The 22,163-nt window shown below is 41.5% G+C and overlaps 1 protein-coding gene across 1 annotated transcript in view; it reads right to left on the minus strand.

Moving 5' to 3' along the window:
* Positions 1–5,865: 5,865 nt before the first annotated feature.
* Positions 5,866–22,163, minus strand: part of CRYBG3 (crystallin beta-gamma domain containing 3) — a 165,739-nt gene continuing 149,441 nt past the window's right edge. The window contains exons 19-22 of the mRNA XM_075854447.1: positions 11,808–11,931; positions 10,711–10,869; positions 9,151–9,310; positions 5,866–8,624 (exon numbers count right to left, since the gene is read on the minus strand). Of these exons, the coding sequence (XP_075710562.1) occupies positions 8,536–8,624; positions 9,151–9,310; positions 10,711–10,869; positions 11,808–11,931 (532 nt within the window). The 3' untranslated portion in view covers positions 5,866–8,535. The remainder of the gene's footprint in view (positions 8,625–9,150; positions 9,311–10,710; positions 10,870–11,807; positions 11,932–22,163) is intronic.

Raw genomic sequence — 22,163 nt, forward strand, 5'->3', positions numbered from 1 at the left:
TGGTTTACCGATTGTCCTTCCTTGGACCACTTTGAGTAGGTACTAACTACTGTATACCGGGAACGTTCCCGAAGACCTGCCGTTTTGAAGGTGTTCTGACCCAGTCGTCTAGCCGTCACGATTTTGCTCTTGCCAAGTGGCTCGGATCCTTACATCTCACCTCAAGCTACACCCCTGTACTCTCCCCAAATTATGACACTGCTTCTTTCAGGTGCAGTTCTGCCCTCACACAGTCCATTCACAGCAATGACGATATCTTAAAAAAACTGAACAAATTTTGCAATTCTAAAATTGTTTATAAAATGTAAGATAGTAATAGACCAATGTCATGTGAGACAAAATGGCCTCCTGTAGAGTAATATAACATTGACCGGCTCCAAGTTTGTTTCAAGGACATAATATCCACACTTGAGCCAATTTTCCAAGCTGTAAATATTCTGCATTCACAGACCAGCCTGCCAGCGAGCAGCTTCCTTCCTTTACTATGTCATGGAATTCAGTGCAGCTTTTTAGCTCTGTTCTTATGTTGTGCGCTCCATTCCCTCGACACTTTCTAACTCAATTCATCACGTTTTCCAGGAACTGTTAAGAGCTCTTGAAGATGGTAACTAAACAAATGATATCATGGTCTTTACAGGAGGATGGACTGCAGGACTCAAATTAATACCATTTATTCCAAGGATTATCATGTTATTTGTAAAGTGGAGTATGGAGTTAGATTGCTTTTACACACAATTTAGCAGGATTTTTATACTTTTATACAAAAGTAATGTCAATATCCATATATGGACAGTGACGTCAGGGGCTCCTTCAGGAGAGGAATCCCCGGCCAGTGCGTCAGCAACGCTCTGGATGGGGATTCCATTCCTAGAGGGAGCCCAAATGGCGCTATCTACAGAGGGCACGGTTTATATTGGGACACACACACTGCGGTCCTAACTTTTATATGGGGGCACATACTGGAGGCCTAACTCTTATATGGGGACACAAACTGCTATTTTACTGCCGCCGTGAGTTCCCCCGCAAAAGGGCCCACTATGTCTGTTTTGGCTAAAGGCCCCGATAAACCTGGAACTGGCCCTGCTGGCTAGTCTAGCATTAATGACCATGCCTCGTTTGAAATCGCTTGATTTTCCCATTTTAATGTGGATTGATACTTTAACTAATCCAATGAAAACTTGTTCACTTGATTTTATGATGTACTCCGGGATCAGGTGTCTAATTCCCATACAGGGAAGCTCCAAATGCAGGTGTCTTCAATAAAGTTCCCCTTCGTTTTATATGTATGTTCACATAACATAAGAGCGATTAACCTTTAGATTAACATGTGGTGTGCAACCATATACATATGCACCTGTTTTTATAGGGTCCATAAATATGAACTCGGACTCTTGTAGACTAAATATGGACATTCAGATGGGAGTGTATCGATGATTGCTAATCCATTATGTAATTATCTGTCCTCTGAGTATCGGGTCTGTACTGTTATAAATGTAGCATTTTGTACGCAGCAGTACCTGCCCTGAAGGATAAGAAATCTCCCATGGTTCTTTGCTTCCTTGTGGAAAATTCATGTACGTGATAGCCCCAGGAAAATGCTTGGCTGTTCTCTTTGCAAGTTTTTCCGGCTGTGGTCCCAGAGTTTTGCCAACGTGTCATTATTAGTCCGTGGTCACTGCCTTTAATGAAACTTGATAAAGATAGGCTTCTATTAAAGAGAAACATATTCCAGTAATTCTTCTAGTAGTAAATATGTGTCTGTGATTTTTAAATATCTTGTACTAGTATGTAAAGTGTCAGTGGCATATTATGTACACTACAGGGTTTTCAAAAAGTCTTTAATAGTCACTATCGTTATTTTTTTTTTTAGTTTGCAAAACTGTACCTTGATGATCACTGGATTTACATCTCAGGAGCCTGTAGACTGTTTGGCATTTTAGACTCTGCCTCTCAAGTAGGCCACACCTTTAAAAAGGGCTAATCACTTGCATTCCCCATTAAATAACAATTCTGGAGCACCGTTCCTCTGTTATTCCTACTGGAATTATATGAATAAATTGTCAACTGGGTGTAACACTTCCTCTTTTCAATAGGGCATGCCCCTACATAATCTGGCACTGTCCAATCAGCTATTGACCTTGTCAAACTGTGTAGGGACACACATTAACAAGGCAAATGCTAACACCCAATTTATTGATACATTTCCAACAGTAATAACAGAGGAATGATACATTGCAGAGAGAAGGCTCTGTTCACATCTGCGTTGGGGTTCCGTCGGAGGTTTCCGTCAGAACGGGACCCTGAGCAGACACAGTCGGAAAACCAGAGGTTTCCGTTTCCATCACCATTAATTTCAATGGTAACGGAGCCGGTGCCCGTGGTTTCCGTTTGCCTCTTTTGTGCATGGGACCCAATAGCGTCGTCGACTAAACGACTGATCCGGTGCACAAAAGAGACAAACTGAAACCAGGGGCACTGTCTCCGTCACCATTGAAATTAAACCTCCGACGGAACGTCAGAACGGGACCACAACGCAGATGCGAACAGAGCCTAAGTGCTTCCACATTGTTATTTTAGTGGAAAATACCAGTATTTACTAATGCAGACATGTTCTAAAAGTTTACCATTCCGGTCATGTATGACTCTAAAATGTTTTAGTCATAGTCGACCCCTGTTGGGTTGTAGAACATTTTATATTGCACGCCATTGTCCCACAGATCTGTGAGCAGAAACACTGGGACACATATAAAAACTGCCATAGTTTATGTCTGTAAATATGGAGTGGAAAATGGGGCAAGAATGTGTGCCATATTTCTAAAGCATTTTTGCATCTTTTCCCCACGGTCGATAATTTTCAGTTTGGCGCATGTAACGTCTCCTATGTGAAGAAACTGTTGGTCAGCCTGCACCAGATCAGACTCGTCGCACATTTCTCTAAAAGTTTTTATGAAGGGCGACACTTGGCCTACATCCATATCACAGCTCTGTGAATTTAAAGCACGTTACAAATCTCACCAATTTTGCAGACAAAATCCTCTCTGCGAAATGACACTTTTTATAAATAAATGTACCCCAGTATGTCTTTTAGCAGTCGGTACAATGTAATCTAGTAGTCTGATGATGGATTCATATAATAAATAGTTATACAGAATCGCTATGCTTTATGCCAAAGGATAAACTCAACCCGGTAAGATCTGTTAATGAGAGTGAAATAAAATGTAATGGTCCTTAGTGCTTCAGCTTTGTCAGATAAACTCAGGTTGTGTTCAAGAAAGAATGATTTACTAAGTGTTCATGTTATGTTCATCTTGTCTAGCAACATCTGCAGCCAGTGCCACTTTACAATTTAAGTCCCTGTTCACGCTGAGTTTTTTTGCAGGTGGAAAAATCGGTCTCAAAATTCCTTCAGACCTGGACCTGCCGGCAGAAAACTTGCTGCGTTTTTCGGCCGTGGCCATTGAGCACCGCGGGCAAAAATCGCAGCGAAAACAGTTCTCTCTGCCTCTCATTGATGTCAATAGGAGGTCAGAGACAGAAACACCTGAAGGAAGGGCATGACGCTTCTTTTTCCCACGAGTGTTTTTTTCAGCTCTCGGGAAAAAAAACGCCTATGCCTCTCATAAAAAACAGTTGGAGACGTTTTTGGCCATTTTTTGGCGCAGTTATCACGTCAAAAACCGCACCAAAGAAACTCTGTGTGAACAGGGCCTAAAAAGCATTTTCAGTGTCCAGAGTCCGTAGGGCAGGTGTTTCTTCTGGCTAAGCACGGTGCCACTCTCTATCAAGGATTGTTAGTACTTTGCAGATATTTGCCACCGCCGATCATCCCTACTTCCATGGGACCAATAAGGATGGGCATCAAGAAAGTTAGCCTCTTAGCCATGATTTTAAAAAGAATCTTTATGTCCTGGTTGATCAAAGAGATGGGACCGTATGATCCCAGACACAAAAGATCCTTGCCTGGTTTTGGCAGTACTTTGATATATGCTACATTGGATCCTGATTGGAGACCTCCTGCGAGCACTACTGATGCATATTAACTCAGTAGTGAGGGGGACACTTGATCTACTAGGCCCTTGAAGAACTCCCCTGTGAACCCATCTGGTGTAGGCAGCTTCCCATTGTGAAGAGATTTTATAACCCCACTATCTTCTTCTGTGGTGATTTCCGAGTTTAGAAAGTCTAGCTGTTAGGGAGTACCCAGAAATTCTGTGCCTCCCCTTATATTTGATGTGTCTTGGAAGAGCTTTTAATTAGTAGTCACATAGGATGGAATTGATGCATTTGGGTTCAGTGTGTACCTGGTCTGTTTAGTCTCTCAAGGTTGTGACAGGTCGAGAAGCGGGCAATCTCCCAGGGACAGGTCGAGAAGCGGGTAATCTCCCCGGGCCTGGTCGAGAAGGGGATAATCTCCCCGTGACAGGGTGAGAAGTGGGTAATCTTCCTTTGGCAGGACTGGCCAACAACCTTCCTGACATTCCCGCGGTGACATGGCTATGTCTCAATCTTTGCTCTAGCCGGATAGGTGAGAAGAGATGTACAGAGTTCTTAATCTTTTCTGGCTGCACTCCAGATGTCCCTTCTAGTCTCCATATGTGACAAAAGTGGTTTTAACCAAATGGTACAAAACGACCCAAATGTAACAAATAACTGTCCCAAAATAATACCACACAACATTGCTGAAATACCACCATACAGTGCTATAATATAGCCAAACAGTACAGAAAATTCCACCTTTTACTATACACTATAAATACCTATATACACCGTATACATGCCATACGGGGCATCTATGTGATTAGTCGTGTTTATTGACAGACCCTGATAATTGCTTGTGACAGTCAAGTTTGCAGGTGAAGGAGGGGTGTGCAAAAATAAATAATTATAGGACCTGGGTCCTATTAGTGCAAATGCATAAATTACCCCCTCTTGTTCTTGAATGTAAACATGACATGGAGGGAAACTGATCTATCTTAAGACAAAGATGCTAAAAATTAATAAAAAAATAAAAAAAAATGGACCGCAGACTGGATGGAGTAATTTTATGCTTCTATTCTATACAGCCTCGCACTTTAGCTTTCAAAAGGGATGAAGACTCAAAGCAGATGAAACTTGTTCCAGTCATGGTATGGTAAGGTGGCCCCTAAAAACCATTTAACACCACATTTAAAAAAAATGTGTAGGCTATTTTTCGCTCCATTCTGATCGCAGAGAGCATCACGTGGGTCCATTCTGGTAGCACGGCCGCACCAGATGTTCCCGTTTTTTCCCCTGTGCTCCCGCAGCATTGCGCATGCATCCAGAGCCGGCTGAGATGTCATCTTTTTGGACTAGAGGACACCACATGGGAACTCCTAGCATTTTTTACTTCATCCCTGTGCCTTACTATCAACCCCTTTACATGCACATTTGTAGTGTTACTTTTTGTATGTTTCTTGTTTGCACCGTTTGTAAACCTTTTTTCTTTTATTATATTTGAAATAATAAAAAACCTCGGCATTAGAAAAAAATGCGTAGGAAAATATCTGTGAATTATCCCTTTGGCTAATCTGTGAATTGGCTTTGGCTAATTTGGCTAATTTATCCCTTTGGCTAATATCTGTGAATTATCCCTATGGGCTAATCCTATGCCAAACTGTGATTTTGTAATACGTTTTTGTAAATTACATCGGATACCCATTTTCTTGTTTTAGCAATAACACGGGGGGGGGGTTTATGTATATGGTTTTTTTTTTTTTGTTTTTTTTTATAATGGAGGTCATTGAGGCGATGTATGACTTATCTGACCCATTTTCTTATCAGTTAACTAAAGGGAATGCAAGCAATGAGGTGCTTCCATACAGACCAATACCGTGTATAATGGCTGTTTAGATCATTTTTATTCCAAATATAAAGAAATTACCATCAGTATTGACAGAATATTACAAGTAAAGGCACTCATCCGGTTCATCTTCCACATGATCATCTAATTTTAAATCTGATTTACACCATCTCTTCCTATGTAGCTGCATAATATACATATATGTTCTATAGATTCATCTGATCTGGATTTACACATATACACAAACATTACTTACAGCGTTATATAAATATCTTATTCAATATAGTTCCTGAACAGTATAAATATACAATTTTCTGCATCATCATGCAGGGCATATATATATATATATATATATGTGTGTGTTTGTGTGTGTTTGTGTGTGTGTGTGTGTATATATATATACATATATATATATATATATATATATATATGTGTGTGTTTGTGTGTGTGTGTATATATATATATATATATATGTGTGTGTGTGTGTGTGTGTGTGTGTGTGTGTGTGTGTGTGTATGTACATGATATATATCCATAAGAATACAAGTATTACACCAAGCAGTCCTTTTTATAGCTGAGCAACTTGACTCTATCCTGTGAGAATCTTACATGTATGTGTATGAACATATTCTTCTGGTCCAATACAATTTTCTCATTGAAATTAAAAATGTTTTATAAGATTGGAAAACCTTTGCCATTAAAAGGCCTGAGAGAACTGAAATTGTGCTTATAAATGGCCGAAGGACGATTGCATTGACCATATACTGAAGATATGAAAGAGCCCTTCTACTTTCATGGGCCCATGTCTGAGCTTTCATCTAAAAACTGCTACATGTATGCCAACAGTGGTACCCACTGTAACAATTTATTTTTTATTTTTTTAAGACACCATCGGTATAAATGATTTGGAGCACTTGCCCAATATACTTGATAAAGCTAGGGTACACCATTTCCTTTCTTGCCTGTGGCCACCACTGGGGGGGCCTGTTCAATTTAAAACTAGTGGTGGCAACTGGCAACTGAGACTTTGTTTTTGGGGAAAAAGAGGACGCCTTGTGCAAATGTGAATGCTCCAAATCCATTAATGCTGCAAGACAAAATTGAACTACTCAGGTAAGCTATCCATAGACATTCTACAGGTTTTGGCCTGAAAATTCCCAATTTTTATGGAGGCGTTTGGTGAAAATCAGTTGCCAATCGCCCATGGTGCCACTTATCCTGGCATTCTGCAGAAATGATTAAGATCAGCCAAAAACTGCCTCTATGGAAATTTATGGGTAAATGTTTTTATGCAGTAGATATATGGTGTGTTTTACATATTCAGAGAAATATACAGATATAACAGTGCTGATATTGTCATTTTACTTCTTGGATCTGCATTGTTTGTACACTTCGGGTCCGTTCACACATGTCGGATTTGCATATTGCAAATCGGACACGTAATTACTACATAATCCACAGCAGAAATGAGATGTGCAGCAGATAGCAAGTAACACGATCGTCATTTAATGGGGCTAATCCTCGGCTTTTCTGTGCAGAATCCATGAAACGGTGTGGATAACAATCCATCCAGAAATTTTCTGTTGCATGTAAACAGGGCTTTGCGGAAACCCAATTCACATGCATTGGATGTAGATTGTTATCGGATTTGAAATCTGTGTGAAGAGGGGCTAGTGATTAAGTAAGTTTACATGTAAACCCATGTCAATCCACAGGTAACCCATTAAGGCCTCGTTCGGAGCCTGTACGGTGGTACATGGTTCGAGCATTTTGGCGGTAGGGACTCCAATGGAAGATGGCACGATTTATGAGTTGGAGGCATCCGGAGGTACAGTATGGACGCATACACTGCTGTGGGTGCCATGTTACCTTGTGTATGAGATATCACAATTGGTTGTGTCTATGACAATCTGGCTTTGCAGCATCTTATAACTTCACCTCTGCTATATCTCTACATAATACACACAACTTATATATACCCCTCAGCAAATACAATGTACGTCCAAGATACCTGCCTCCAGATTTATTACTAGCTTATTGATACAGATCACTCCATTTAGCCCCGCTTATTTCCATTAACATAGACCTGTAAAACGTTATCAGAATGTGGTAATGCGGCATGTTTGAGGCAGTGGCCATGTTCTCGTGTCTGAATGGATGTATAGAAAATGTTTATCAACTTAAAAACGAACTTCAGCCATGCTTAAATGCGGTCTCTATGTATGCAGTGTGATGGTCAAGTGCTGTCATATGTTCTATGTAACACGGATGGGCTATGAAGCGTTCCAGTAACATGGTATGGAGGGTACGGCGTGGATAGATCCAGATATGAATGTGCATAGATGTAGCTTATAAACAAGGAAGCGGCGTGGGGGATCCACATATATAAACTTGAAGGTCGTTCAGTCCGGAGTGAAAGAGGTAACGGAAACTTTTCCCAGACTTTTCCCGTTCATGTGTTTTTGGATCCAGCGGCACAAAACCAAAGTCTGTTCTGAAATCTTTCCTGATGCCACCAAGCTGAGTGTGGCCTGGAGCAGACGGAAAACATATCTTCTGAATGACATGAGCCATGCTTTCTTGGCCACCTGCCAGGCATATTTGCAGAGCAACCAGTGACATATGACTTCAGTAGATTCCATTTTCCAAAGGCTGAGAGGAAAGATGTGTCCAATACATCAGAGACGCCATTGTGAGCGCTCATGTTGGAGACATCATAATATTTCAATGTCCCACTTCTGCGTCAGAATATTTTCTCCGACTTTGTTGACTACTATGTAGTTTTGATCGTAGTAATTTCCACCTATGTAAATAAAACAACATAAGTCATGGGTGGTATCGGTAACATTGCGTTAAAGAAAAAGTTTGCAACATAGAAATAGCACCAGTCTTGTCTATGGATTGTGTTTGTTTTTTAATTTCGGACAACCCCCTTAGGGTCTTAGCAAACTTACTGGGATCCACAGAAGAAAATCGACAGTTTGTGTCAATATCTCGGTCAGTAAAACAACGATAATTATCAATATTGTCTACTTCTTATTTATTCATTTAGGACTCATTTTATGTTTTGGGTGGAAATCCACTTTAACAGTGGTAGATGGAATCTAGATGTTTATATATCTGACGTTTTATTTCAGCATTGGCGCACAGCCTGCCTCCCTTCCCCTTACATTATCATTTGACATGCAGCCCCTCACTGTTCTCTGTGCTGCTGTGAACACCCTTATAGTCTGGTTACAGTCCTTTTCGTTCTGAAGTAGGTGTGACAAACACAGGCAGCAGATGAATGTTGAATAAAAAGCACCTAAAATAATTCTTTAATCTCATACCTTTGAGATCAAGAACAAGGTCATCACTTATATATGAAGAAATGGTCCCATCTTTATTGATCTTCCACTTCTGTCGTGTTTTCCCATGTTCTGCCCACAATGACACCTTTGATCCAGGAATATTTTTGCCTCCGATGACATCCAAACATGAATCATTTGCCTGAAAATGTGATGTAAAAATAACAGTTATCAAGAACATGGTAATCTTCGAAATGTAGAAGATTCACTTAGCTCTATTCTCACAACTGCTTTCGCTCTGCAATTTTTGGTGGACTAAAAATGCCTTGAAGAAATGCAGACAACAGAGTAGAGGACAACCAGGTGAAACCATCAAGTGTCACGGAGAAGCCTGAGAACCCTAAATGAAGAGAGATTATCTTCAAGAAACACAATTTATATGATGTCATGGAGTCAACATGATGCCACTGTTTTCCATGATACCGATTATCTTCATTGGAGGATAGCCAGTACGTCCATCTCTTCACTGATATTAGGGACAGAAATCCACTCTTTCGTGGGACAGGTGAAGGTCCTAGCTGCTGGACCACACCAATCTGACATCATAAAAGGTTAGTCATTAGAAAACCTAATAATGATACCTATGATAATTATTTTACATATCGGTTTTGCATGAAAATTGTACGTGGAATATGAAGTTGGTCCAGGTGCACTTGTTACACCAAGCTCAAAGAGCTCATCACTTCCAGATCACCAGAATATTTTCAATAATTTGGTACAAGAACAAGGAGCTCTAACACTTAAGTGCAGATTTGCAAAGACCAACGTTTCATACGTCCGTCTTAGCTTTCTGCTCCGCTGGAGTAAGATACATCACGCCTCTAAATAAATGTGTCGGCTGCCCAAGCGCCACATTTGTGGCGTAACAATTCTGGTCACACAGGTTGGCCCCATGCCTATCCCTTCCCAATCTGACATAAAAAAAAAAAAAGAAGTACTGGGTACTCTGCTTTTCCCAGATCTTCTCAGGATCCCGCATACAAGGTGCTGGTCGCTGAGAAGCGTCAGGACGTTAAATGCGAAGCTGCACATAACGTCTAGCGTCAGCATGCTGTGTGCTGCGTCACATGTAGGGCCCTGCCCGGCACCAGGACGTTGTATGCACCCTGATGCTCATGAAGATACGGCAGGGGCAGAAGCGGAACAGTGAGGGGAGTGATGGTAGAGCGCCTGTCACAGGACCTGCCTGCACCCTGTTACAGTCCTGGCCACATAGTGAAATCTGCACCAGTTTCTGGCATAAATTATATTAAATTTGTTGGGCTGTGGGTGGCCCTGCCCTCTTTTACTAAGAAACACCCATTTCTTTAGAAAAGTCGCAAGAGCGGAATAAAAACAGCCCAAAAGTCGCATTTGTTGCAAATTGCAAGAAAACTGACGTAGAAACGTTGATAGATTCCCCATAGCGTCTGAGACCGTATGGACCAGCTACTCTTTTCAGCGGGGATATGTGAAAAGAATGGTAATCTTATGTCCGTATATCAAGCTGATATTTCATCATATATTATTTATTCTATAATCTCTCCAGTGGTTTTTGTGTACCTTGGACTTTAGGAATCCTCTGCAGAAATACCAGATCTGAGTGGTCTGCCCATTCCTTGAAGAGACACTGACAAACGTTGCCCTTGTATCTGTAAGTTTCCCAGTGACTGTCAAGTACTTGTCCTTGTGTCTGTTCTTAACCATGAAATATACAGACGGCTGCGGCGAGAAAAAAGGTGGATATAAGAATATGTTTTTAGATGTGCATGACAATCTTTCATAGTTGACAGATACATATGTGTAGCTTGAAGCTCCTGGGCCCTTAACGGTCACTTATAATACTGCTGTCCTCATAAGGGCAGAGGCAGCTTTTAGGGCCCCTGAGACTCCAAGGCCCGAGTGCGTCTACAATTTCTAAAACTCCTATAGAAACTTTCCTGGTTGGACAGTTGTCTGAAACTATTACTCTGCTTCTTGAGGGTCATTCCTCTTCTACAACCTAAACCTCAGTCTGTTTCACCCCAATAGATGTAACTGTCCTCATGTCATAATGACATTGCCTCCATCAAATATAGTCGTGTTCCCAAGAACATAATCCCATGAATAAACTGGTCACTGCTTACATATAGACTACAGAAGATTTTCCTAAAAGATGCAGTGATATAGTTGAGAAACTCCTGCCATATCTGCAATTTGGACCCCGGACTGGGAGTTCTGTATGTGCCGAATGTTTATATGCATGTGTGTATGTATAGGTTTTATACATGTGTATTTCCTTATGTATCTATATGGATGTTGTTTATGTATGTTTGTATCTGTATGTTTGACTGTATTTGTGTTTACCCTTATATATGTGTATGTTGTTTGTGGTTTTGTAACTGTATTTTTGTCATTTATCATATATATCCACACTATCCTTTTTGACACTACAGCCCAGATGGGGAGGATGTTCGTTCCTGGTATTTCCCATGTTACTCAAGAGCCCTAGTTATGTTTCTAGAACATCAGATAATGTGACGTGATGGACAGGTGCTAATAACTGTGGCCTTCAGCCAGCTAAAGTAACCAAACTTTTCAGCCTTTAATCTTTATGACTTGTTTATTGATGGACTGTCAACAGAAAATGATCAATGAGTGCAGTTTATAGCTTGTGGTACCTGTTTTAAAGGACGTAGGGAGCCAATAGCTTTCCAGCCGCTGAACTGTGACCAGTTTACAATTTGCTGAGGATCTAGTAGCATTTGTCTTCCAAAAAAATTGGCACCTTCAAATGCAATCCATCTGAAAATATACAGAACATGAATAAGGGTAGATTGCTAAAAATATATCACAACATATACACATCCTACATGTTTGGTTAATTGGGGACATCTTGAACAGAAAGGACTAATGTTAGAAAAAGCAGACGCATTATCACTTGTTCTAAAATATATAGAGGCAGATTTATTAATAATGCCTTAGAGGGAGATACTGTAGCCTAACGCCAGAGGTGATAGGCTGAAGATGCGCAAAATTCTTCTATGATGTACATGCTGTTTGATAAATTTGGTGTATCTTGGCGCATGTTAGACTGATTTCCCTTCGAAAGCTATTGGGTGGTATACTTTAGATCAGTAATCTGCGGCACAAAACTGGAGCACGCAAAAGACGTTAAATCTGGCACATTTGACAAATCCATGGCCATATTGTAAGTATGCGACCCGAGGCGGCGGGCATGTACATGTAGAAAATCAAGGTTTTTTCTGGAGCATGTATTAATGCACTTGGCAAACAGTATAAGCGGCAAAAAAATAGGCGCACAAAACACCAGAAGGGCACAAAGACAATAATTAATCTGCCCCACAGTTTGGGATTTTCTGCTACCATTCTTAAAATAGAACCTGCCAACTCTCCTTGTATTCTCCATAAATTCTTAGAACTCTACGCTGTGCCATTTCCAGGAGGAATAATAGAGGAAAAGAAAAATGTAGAGTTATAAGAAAAGATGATGCAGCATTGTTTTTTTATGGGGAATAAATGTTCAAACATGGCGGATATGCTGCGTAAAAGTAGACAGCGTATCCGCCCTATTCCCCGCAGCGAATAACCAATTGCGGTGCAGTTTTTTGGCTAGCATGTCCACTGCGGAAAGCAGCAAGTAAAAAAACAAACAAAAAAATTGCTTATACTTACCCGTAGTCATGGCGACGCATCCCTCTGATGTCCTACAGTCTGGCCCCCTGGGATGTTTCATCCCATGTGACCGACGCAGCCTGTGATTGGCTGCAGCATTCCTATGGAATGAAACATCATCCCTGAAGGCCGGACTGGACGCAGAAGCAGAGAGATCTGGGTAAGTATAAGCTTTTTTTTTTACTAGTGTAGAAGACCAAGATAATACAGAAAGCAATGCACCAGAGGAAGCAGCTAGGAGAAATTGATCACTGTAAAAATTATATTTATTTCAATTGACAGAAAAGGTCATACTTACTGATACAGGGGCAGGTTCAAGCACCAGGTCCCAGCGGGATACAGACAAGCCACATGGAGGGGGCGGGGGGGGGGGGGGTCGCACAGGTACAAAATACTGATTAACAGCCACTCACACTGATCATTTATATGGGGGGGGGGGGATTATGATCATTGTACGCAGATAAGACTTCTATACTTCTAGAAGTAGTGCAATGATAATACTTTTTCAGTAAATTTAAATAAATGTAATTCTTTTTTAAGTGATTTGTTTGTAATGAGTGCAGGGACTCGCAAGATGATGAGGACTCGACGCGGGTTGTGAGTTTGCGTATTTTAGTCAAAGTATCACCTAATACCTCATGTTTATCATGGATAATTTTGGAGGATGCAGTCTGTCCTTTGTATGTCGGGGGTGAATGGGGTGTCCGTACTTGTGTGTTACACTTAGAAGGTGCTGGGCAGGCCGCCTGATCTAACAGTATGGACGTAACGAATAGACTGTATGCCAGCATGGTGCACTACATGTAACCGTGTGACTGGCACCTTATATAAGCTATATCTGTGTGCAATGATAATACTAAGCAGCCACCCCCCTCGTGAATGATAGGTGTGGGAGTGGGAGTTCATCAGTATAGTGCACCTGTGTAATCTCCCTCTATGTAGCATTGTAGTCTGTCTGCATCCTGCTAGGAACTGGTGCTTGAACCTGCCCTTGTATCATAGAGAAGTGACGAACGCTCAGTGGCGGATTATCATATGGGCGATTCGGGCGGCCGCCCGGGGCCCATGGCAGCCCAAACCGCACATCATCTTCCAAACCTATTCAGCGCGCCAGTGCTGCTAACTTCCGAAGATGAGGAGGGGAGGAGCAGGGAATTGGCCGGGAAAGGGGTAGGACACGCCTCCCTGACAAGTGCGCCATTGAGTAACAGAACAGCGACGGACGGCTGTTCTGTTACTCCAAAGCTGCAAGAGAAGAAAAGAGCCGGGCGGTCACCGGGGCTGAGGTTAGTTGGCTTATCCTCCTGCCCAACTGGTTCCCGACCGCTGGCTGTATTTTTACGGCAAGCGGTCAGGGACGGGTCCTTAAAACCCGAGCCATAGACTTTCTACGGCTCGGGTTTTAACTTGCTGCCCGCGCGATCGGGCAGCTGAATGTCGGGTCTCCGGCTGTCAGTGACTGCCGGGGACCCTGAGGAGAAGACAGAAACAGCTTTCGCTGCTTCTGTCTTCTCCGATGTCTTCTAACACAGCGTTCAATGAACGCTGTGTATAGGAATAGAGACAGCAGCAGCGGCGCTGTCTCTATTCCTCCCGGTGATCATGTGACTGGTCACATGATCGCCGGGTGCCGTTAGTGACAGACTATTGCTGGGTCTAACTAGACCCAGCACAGCCCTATTAGTGACAATCGTCACTATGAGAGGGCTGATTTCCCCTGTAACTGGGGCTGCTGTGCAGCTCCAGTTACAGTGGAAAAACATGGTGTAAAAGAAAGAAAAAATATATATAAAGTTCCCCAAAGGTCTTTTTTGACCTTTGAGGAACAGAACATAATAATAAAAAAATAGTAAAGTAAAGTGCAAAAAAAATGAAATAATAAATACACATAAAATACCCACCCCAAAAAAAAACGTACCCCCCCCGCCAATCATTCTTGTAACGCTAGCGCTGACCCAATTACCCTAATATAGACATGTAATATATTAAAATTTACGGTAGACAATGACGATCACAAATAACAGGTCTATTTTAGGGTAAAACTATGTTATTACCCAAAAAAATAGCTGAAACTTAAAAAAAGCTTATTTTTTTACTATTATTTTCAAACTTTATGAATAAAAATTCTAATATAGCAAAAAAGGTGTGTATAAAAACGATAAAAAACGAAACCTGCATTGTCTACGGAAAAAACGTCGCAAAAATCACGTCGTTTTTATTTATTTTATTTATTTTATTAATTCCGTTTTATTAAAAAATATTTTCACTTTTTGAGATACAGCTGCTTTGTATCCTGTATCCGTCAGGTCAGCAGGACTGACAGGATCAGTGAAACGGGCCCTGCGCTAAATTATAATCTTAGATGTGATAGATTTGAGGTGGATCCTGCGTGACACTGATCCTGTCAGTCCTGCTGACCTGACGGATACAGGATACAAAGCAGCTGTATCTCAAAAAGTAAAAATATTTTTTAATGAAATCAATCAATCACACACATACTAATATATATATATATATATATATATATATATAGAATTATGATATAAAGTTTTTAAATGTGTACATAACCTTGTGGCACTATATACAAGGGGGAGCGCTGTGTGGCAATATATACAAGGGGGAGCGCTGTGTGCCACTATATACAAGGGGGAGCGCTGTGTGCCACTATATACAAGGGGGAGCGCTGTGTGCCACTATATACAAGGGGGAGCGCTGTGTGCCACTATATACAAGGGGGGGCTGTGTAGTGCTATCCACAGTGGTATGTGTGTGGCGCTCTTTATAGGGGGGGCTTTTTGGTGCTATTTACAAGGGGGGGAGGGCTGTGTGGCGCTCTCTACAGGGGGGCTGTGTGGCGCTCTCTACAGGGGGGCTGTATGGCACTATCTATAGGGGGCTGTGTGTAACGCTCTCTACGGGGGGGGGGATGTGTGATATATAGAGGGGGCTGTTTATGGCGATATCTATGGGGGTGTGTAATATGTACAGGGGGCTGTGTGTATGTTGTGTTTTACAGTGTGTGGTATTATTATATTCAGGCACGCAGTGTTTGGTGCTATTATATTTAGGGGCACAGTATGTGGCACCATGATAACTTTATTTTCGTTTATAGGTGTGGAAATGTTGGAAAAGTGAGGAGACGTCTGAGTGGCAAATTCTGCAGAAATGAGTTATGGCCGGGAGAAGTCGTCATGAGCGCTGGACCGGATGGAGAAGAAAAGAGGAAAAAAACTACTAGAATCTAAGACGTCGTCACCTGTGAGTCACTAGATTTATAGAGAATCCGTCATCTCTCCTGACACTTTTATTATAGGAATCCTTGTATTTCATAAAAAGTCTTTCTGCAGTCCAGGACTGATAGACAATTCCCCTTGTCAGGAGGTTGTGTCCCTGCACAGTGTGATACTGTCAGTATGTAGGGACACCGCGCTGTGACAAGGGAAATCGTAACACTGTTAATGCTTGCCCAAAAAGGTAGTGTTAAAAATAGTTACGGCGCGGCAGGGCGGCGGTGCGGAAGGGGGGCCCAAGTTTGGGTAACAGCCCAGGGCCCATGGTCTACTTAATCCGCCACTGCGAACGCTACAGATATTGTTGGTATATTCTTAGCAATGTCTTCAATGTCTATTGCTAGGAAACCTATTGCAAGCAATTACAATAACCAGTTGATTGCAGGAAGTTACATGACAGTAGAAGCACCCACAAATTATATTACGGGTACCCTTATACAAAAGGGCTTTCAGTTCATAATTTCCAGCCGCATATACCATTATAATGCTACGTAAATGTTTCCTTCTCCATGTAATATTATTTCATCCAAATCTATCTTTTGGATCTGCCACAGACAAGGTGCCCTATGTAATATCATTATAAGGAGAGGATTACATTACAAGCATGTGGTGAAACTAGAAGAAAGGTGCCTTTGAGAAGAGCAGAAACATACATTATTTTATTACGCGTTCTTCCCGAGCCCTTATATTTTACAGCATATGTTTGTCATTGTTCTTTCCCTGATTTATTCTCCTAGGGTATATAATCTCCAGAGAAACAGGCAGAAATAGATATGAAACAGTCAGCGCTTCCTCTTCACTGCTTGACAGGTACATATGTTCATACCCACACTGAAAAAAATCTTATATGAATCTGGAAGGTTTTATATTAAATCATTACAGAAACCTAAATTTTACAGATGTAGCAGAGCTATCCCAATGTGTGTGCTATGGCTTTACATAGGACTGCAGGTAAAGCTCCTGTATTATCACAAAGATTGTACAAGCGGTATGACACGGACATAATACTATATAAAAAAAAGATGACTAGTATAGTATGGGCAGTGTAGAAGGTCACACATCGGAGTGTCTATTCCCACTGCAATACTGTACTAATGTGTGAGCGTCTGTTGTCTGGAAAGCAATTATCAGCTATGGTGGAAGAGGTGCTCGGACGTCCACGACTGTTGGCTTTAATGTGAAATCTCTATAGAGGCTTCAAAAATAATCCGCTCTTCTCACGATGATGCACAAATGTCATCCAGAGATCACGCTGCTTCAATATCATATAGCAGCAAGATTGGCACGTGGATTCCCCTAATAATCATCAGGATATAGAGGAGTATGGGTTCTTGAGTTGTCCTCTTCTGTCAAGTTGTTCAAAGTTGGAAAATCTAGGTGACGTCCAAAATGACCGCCACTAATCCCTATTTCTCATCTCCAAATGTTAGAACTATGCACTCGCCTTTCTCCATACTTTTGCGCCATACTTCTGCGCCTCATAATGCCGTGACTAAGCCATGTGAAGCAAGAAGACACTCACCCCGCGCATGGAGATGTAGTAGACAAGTATTTGATATTCCTCTGGAGAATATTCATAGATTTGCCTTGTGGTGCCGAGGTCTAGCTCCTGAATATAAAACATCAGCTTATCTTTGAGTTTTATTTTTGTTTATAATTTTATTTAAAGCGGCTCTGACACCAGATTTTGCAACCCCTATCTGCTATTGCAGCAGATAGGCGCTGCAATGTAGATAAGAGTAATGTTTTTATTTTTAAAAAACGAGCATTTTTGGCCAAGTTATGACCATTTTTGTATTTATGCAAATGAGGCTTGCAAAAGTCCAAGTGGGCGTGTTGAAAAGTAAAAGTCCAAGTGGGCGTGTATTATGTGCGTACATCGGGGCGTGTTTACTACTTTTACTAGCTGGGCGTTCTGACGAGAAGTATCATCCACTTCTCTTCAGAACGCCCAGCTTCTGGCAGATCACGCTGTGACGTCACTCACTTCCTGCCCCAGGTCCTGCATCGTGTCAGACGAGCGAGGACACATCAGCACCAGAGGCTACAGTTGATTCTGCAGCAGCATCAGCGTTTGCAGGTAAGTAGCTACATCGACTTACCTGCAAACGCCGATGCTGCTGCAGAATCATCTGTAGCCTCTGGTGCCGATGTGTTCTCGCTCGTCTGACACGATGCAGGACCTGTGAGTGACGTCACAGCGTGATCTCTCGAGAACACGGCTGTGTCTGCACTGCCAGAAGCTGGGCGTTCTGAAGAGAAGTGGATGATACTTCTCGTCAGAACGCCCAGCTAGTAAAAGAAGTAAAAACGCCCCGATGTACGCACATAATACACGCCCAGTTGTACTTTTACTTTTCAACACGCCCAGTTGTACTTTAGAAAGCCTCATTTGCATAAATACAAAAATGGTCATAACTTGGCCAAAAATGCTCGTTTTTTAAAAATAAAAACGTTACTCTTATCTACATTGCAGCGCCGATCTGCTGCAATAGCAGATAGGGGTTGCAAAATCTGGTGACAGAGCCTCTTTAAAGGGGTTCACCAGGATTATTGACTGGGCCGCAAAGAGCTTTAATGACCAACTAAATTTTTTCATTTTTGCCTCTGCCTTTCATCAGCCATACCTTTTTTTTATTTTTCCATTGATGTGGCTGTATGAGTCCTTGTTTATGCAGGAGAATTTTTTTTTAATCTGTGTGGTTTGGGGAGGGGGGGGCTAAAAAAATGTACTGTCTAAGTTATAATTTATATTTTCGATGTGGATATAGGAAAAAGGATTTGTAAGCATTTTTTTCCACCTGGTAAGTTAATACTAAATGTTATTACGGTCGGGTAGATAATTAATATGTGTCTTTTTTTTTTTTTTATGTAATATATGGGCAATAAAATATATTTTATGCTAAATAATGATTTTTTTTTCAATCCCATGAAGGGATACCTTTATTTACAACTTTATTTTATACTTATAATATATTAGCATACTCTTGTATGCGAATACATTACACTGTGTCACTATGACACATAGTGTGCCCTAACAGCAGGCCTACAGAACAGACAGCCCTGGGGTCCTTTCTAGGTCCCCAGGACTAACTGCAGAGGGTTTTTCCCAAGACTCTAATCGTGTCACCGGGTTTCCATTGACGTGATCAAAGAGGGGAGTCCCCTTTGATCATGCCGAAATGAGGGACCGGGCGATCAAAGTGTTAAAGGAACAGTGTCACGACAATTATTTTTTTTACATCAGTTTGATTTTAGTGTTTTATTAAAAACTTTTATATTTATTTGTGTGTTTGTGTTTTACATTTTTTTATTTTTGAACTTTTTCTTCCTTATGGGGGCTGCCATTTTTTTTCCATTTCTGTATGTGTCGATTAACGACACATACAGACATGGAATACTGCACATACAGTCCCATAGTGAATGCGAACGGGGCCCGTTCCATCCACTATGCTGTACGCCATCTGTGTGGGAACGGCGCATGCGCCGCTCCCACACAGTCTAAGTTGAATTGTGCGACGTCCGGCGCCATTTTCCTGTGGACCGGAAGTCGCGGACGGACAGTAAGATTACTAGTTCCGGTCGCGGCTTCCTGACTTGTGCACTTGGAGCGGGAGGTAGCAGACGGAGCGGACGGACCGGAGGGAGCGGCGGCGGCTGGAGCAGGTAAGTTATTTCTGTGTATGTAAGTGTTTTACTGTGTGTTTACTAGTGTACGCTTGTGTAAAAAAACCTGTAAAAATAACTTTTAAACCCGAGTTAAAGGATCATGCCAAGAAAAAGTGATACACTGCATAATGTCGAGTGCAATGGCTAAAGGGGCATTGCATGACAAGGACCCTGCACTCCGTTATGGCTCCTCCAGGAGCGGTATCTCCGGCCAGAGCATTACCGACGCTCTTGTCAGAGATTTCGCTCCTAGAGGGAGCCCCTGACGGCCCTGTTTATATATGGACAGTGACGTCAAGGGCTCCTCCTGGAGAGGAATCCCTGGCCAGAGCGTCAGCAATTCTCTGGCTGGGGATTCAGCCCCAATGGCGCTATCTACAGAGAGAGGGTGTAGCGCTAGCTACAGGGTGGGTTCTGTGTGGAACTATCTGCTAGGGGGTTGTGTGGCACTACGGCACTATCTACAGAGGGCACTGTGGCATTATCTAGAGGGCACTGTATATATGGGGGCACAAACTGAGAGCCTAAACAGGGCCTAACTTCTATATGGGAGAACAAACTGACGGTTTCTGCCATTTTACTGCCACCATAAGTTCCCCCACAAAGGGGCCCATTAAGTCTGTGTCGCCCAAGGGCCCACATAAACCTGGAGCCGGCCCTGTTGAGAAGCAATGCCGGACACCTCCCACAGACAAGCATAGGGTTTTGTTTTCTAATCCTGGATAACCCCTTTAAGTCTGTTATGTTTAAAGGATGTATCTACGGGTGCTGAAAGCAAAACTTGGAATTAGGACCCACTGGCCTTAGACTACTGCATGCACATAAAGGAGATTTGTTTGGTGATACCTTCTAACTTGTCTAGGCCTGTTGAGTCTTTTCCAACATTTATCTACTCTCTGATTTGCTTTTCCTTCTTCTTTCCCCTCCATACACTCCATTTCCAGCAGTATCACAGTGATCGTTCAGAAGAGATGGGCCCCAGAGAGGTTGATGTGTCGCTACCCTCATAGCTCTTCCACTGTCGCCTTATACTGTGTGCCTGCGGGTATACGATCAACCAATGATGTCACTGAAATTGCTGCTTACCAGCTTTTCTAGTGGTTTGCAGGAAAACTGATCTACATTACGGTACATGACTGCAGACAAGTTCTTTCCAATGGTGTAACAGACGTGCCAGTACAGAAGCCGCAGTCTTCATTTTTCATAGCAATGTTGAATGTATTAAGCAAACTCATAGTCATAAAAAATGTTTGAGATATTAAGCAAATTAGATGTAATGATTGACATTCAATCTCGTGCACATCCTCCGTTTAGTTTGTTTCCATTCGCCATACAATCTTGTAATACATTTAATCTGCAGTCACTACAGATAAATGCGTCCTGACACACTGTTACGTGGCATGCTGATTTCAGTTACTTTTCACTGTAAAAATAAATTAAGGCCACAGGATTTGATGGCTTCAATTTTGCGGTCAAGAAATTTACCAACAAACTACAAATGTTATCAAAATCCCAAACCTCAATATTATAAAGTGTTCATTATAATAATTCCTACAATAACATATTTTGAATAAATACATGTATTCCGCTGTTCAAGATTTTTTAAAGGTGTTCTTTGAGTTTGAACAAAAACGTAAAAAATATGTATTGAAATCAGCACATGATGTGTGTAATATATGTTCTGCAGCAAGCTGATCCTCATGTGCAGATCTGAGACCGACCATGAATGTATGGATGATCATGTTTGTTAATGAGGATTCTGCTCATAGGACCCTGTGCATGTGTTCAGTTCTACATATGCATTACTTGATCCTTAATTAAGGACCAGGCACAGTTTAGACATTTTTAGAACGCATCGGTGAAACGGCTGTAACTTTTTAATGTGTTGGGCTAGCGACGTAACTTTTTAGATGTTTTTTTCATAACCAATGCAGGTTTCTTTTTATGATTTTTGTACACATCATTTTTGCTTTTTCAGCATTTTTAGGTTTATAGTTTGAAAAAAAAAAAAAGTTAAAAATATGCTTTTTTACGTTAACATTTTTTTCTGTTAATAATATAGTGTTACCCTAAAATAGACTTTATTTGTAATTGTCATTGTCTACTGTAAATTTTAATATATTACATGTCTATTTTAGGATAATTGGGTCAAGGCTTAGCGTTTCGACAATGATTGGCGGGGCACCGTTTTCTTGGGCATTATTCTATGTCATTTTTATTTCATTTATTTTACTTTTTATTATTGTGGCCTGTCCCTCATGGATCAGACAAGACCTTTTGAGGGACTTTATTATGTAATTAAGTTTTTTTAATACTATACTTTCCATTGTAACAGCCCCAGATACAGGGCTATCGACCCTGATATAGTACCTATTGTCACTG

This window comes from Rhinoderma darwinii, chromosome 2, assembly GCF_050947455.1.
Source record: "Rhinoderma darwinii isolate aRhiDar2 chromosome 2, aRhiDar2.hap1, whole genome shotgun sequence".
Lineage (NCBI taxonomy): Eukaryota > Metazoa > Chordata > Amphibia > Anura > Rhinodermatidae > Rhinoderma > Rhinoderma darwinii.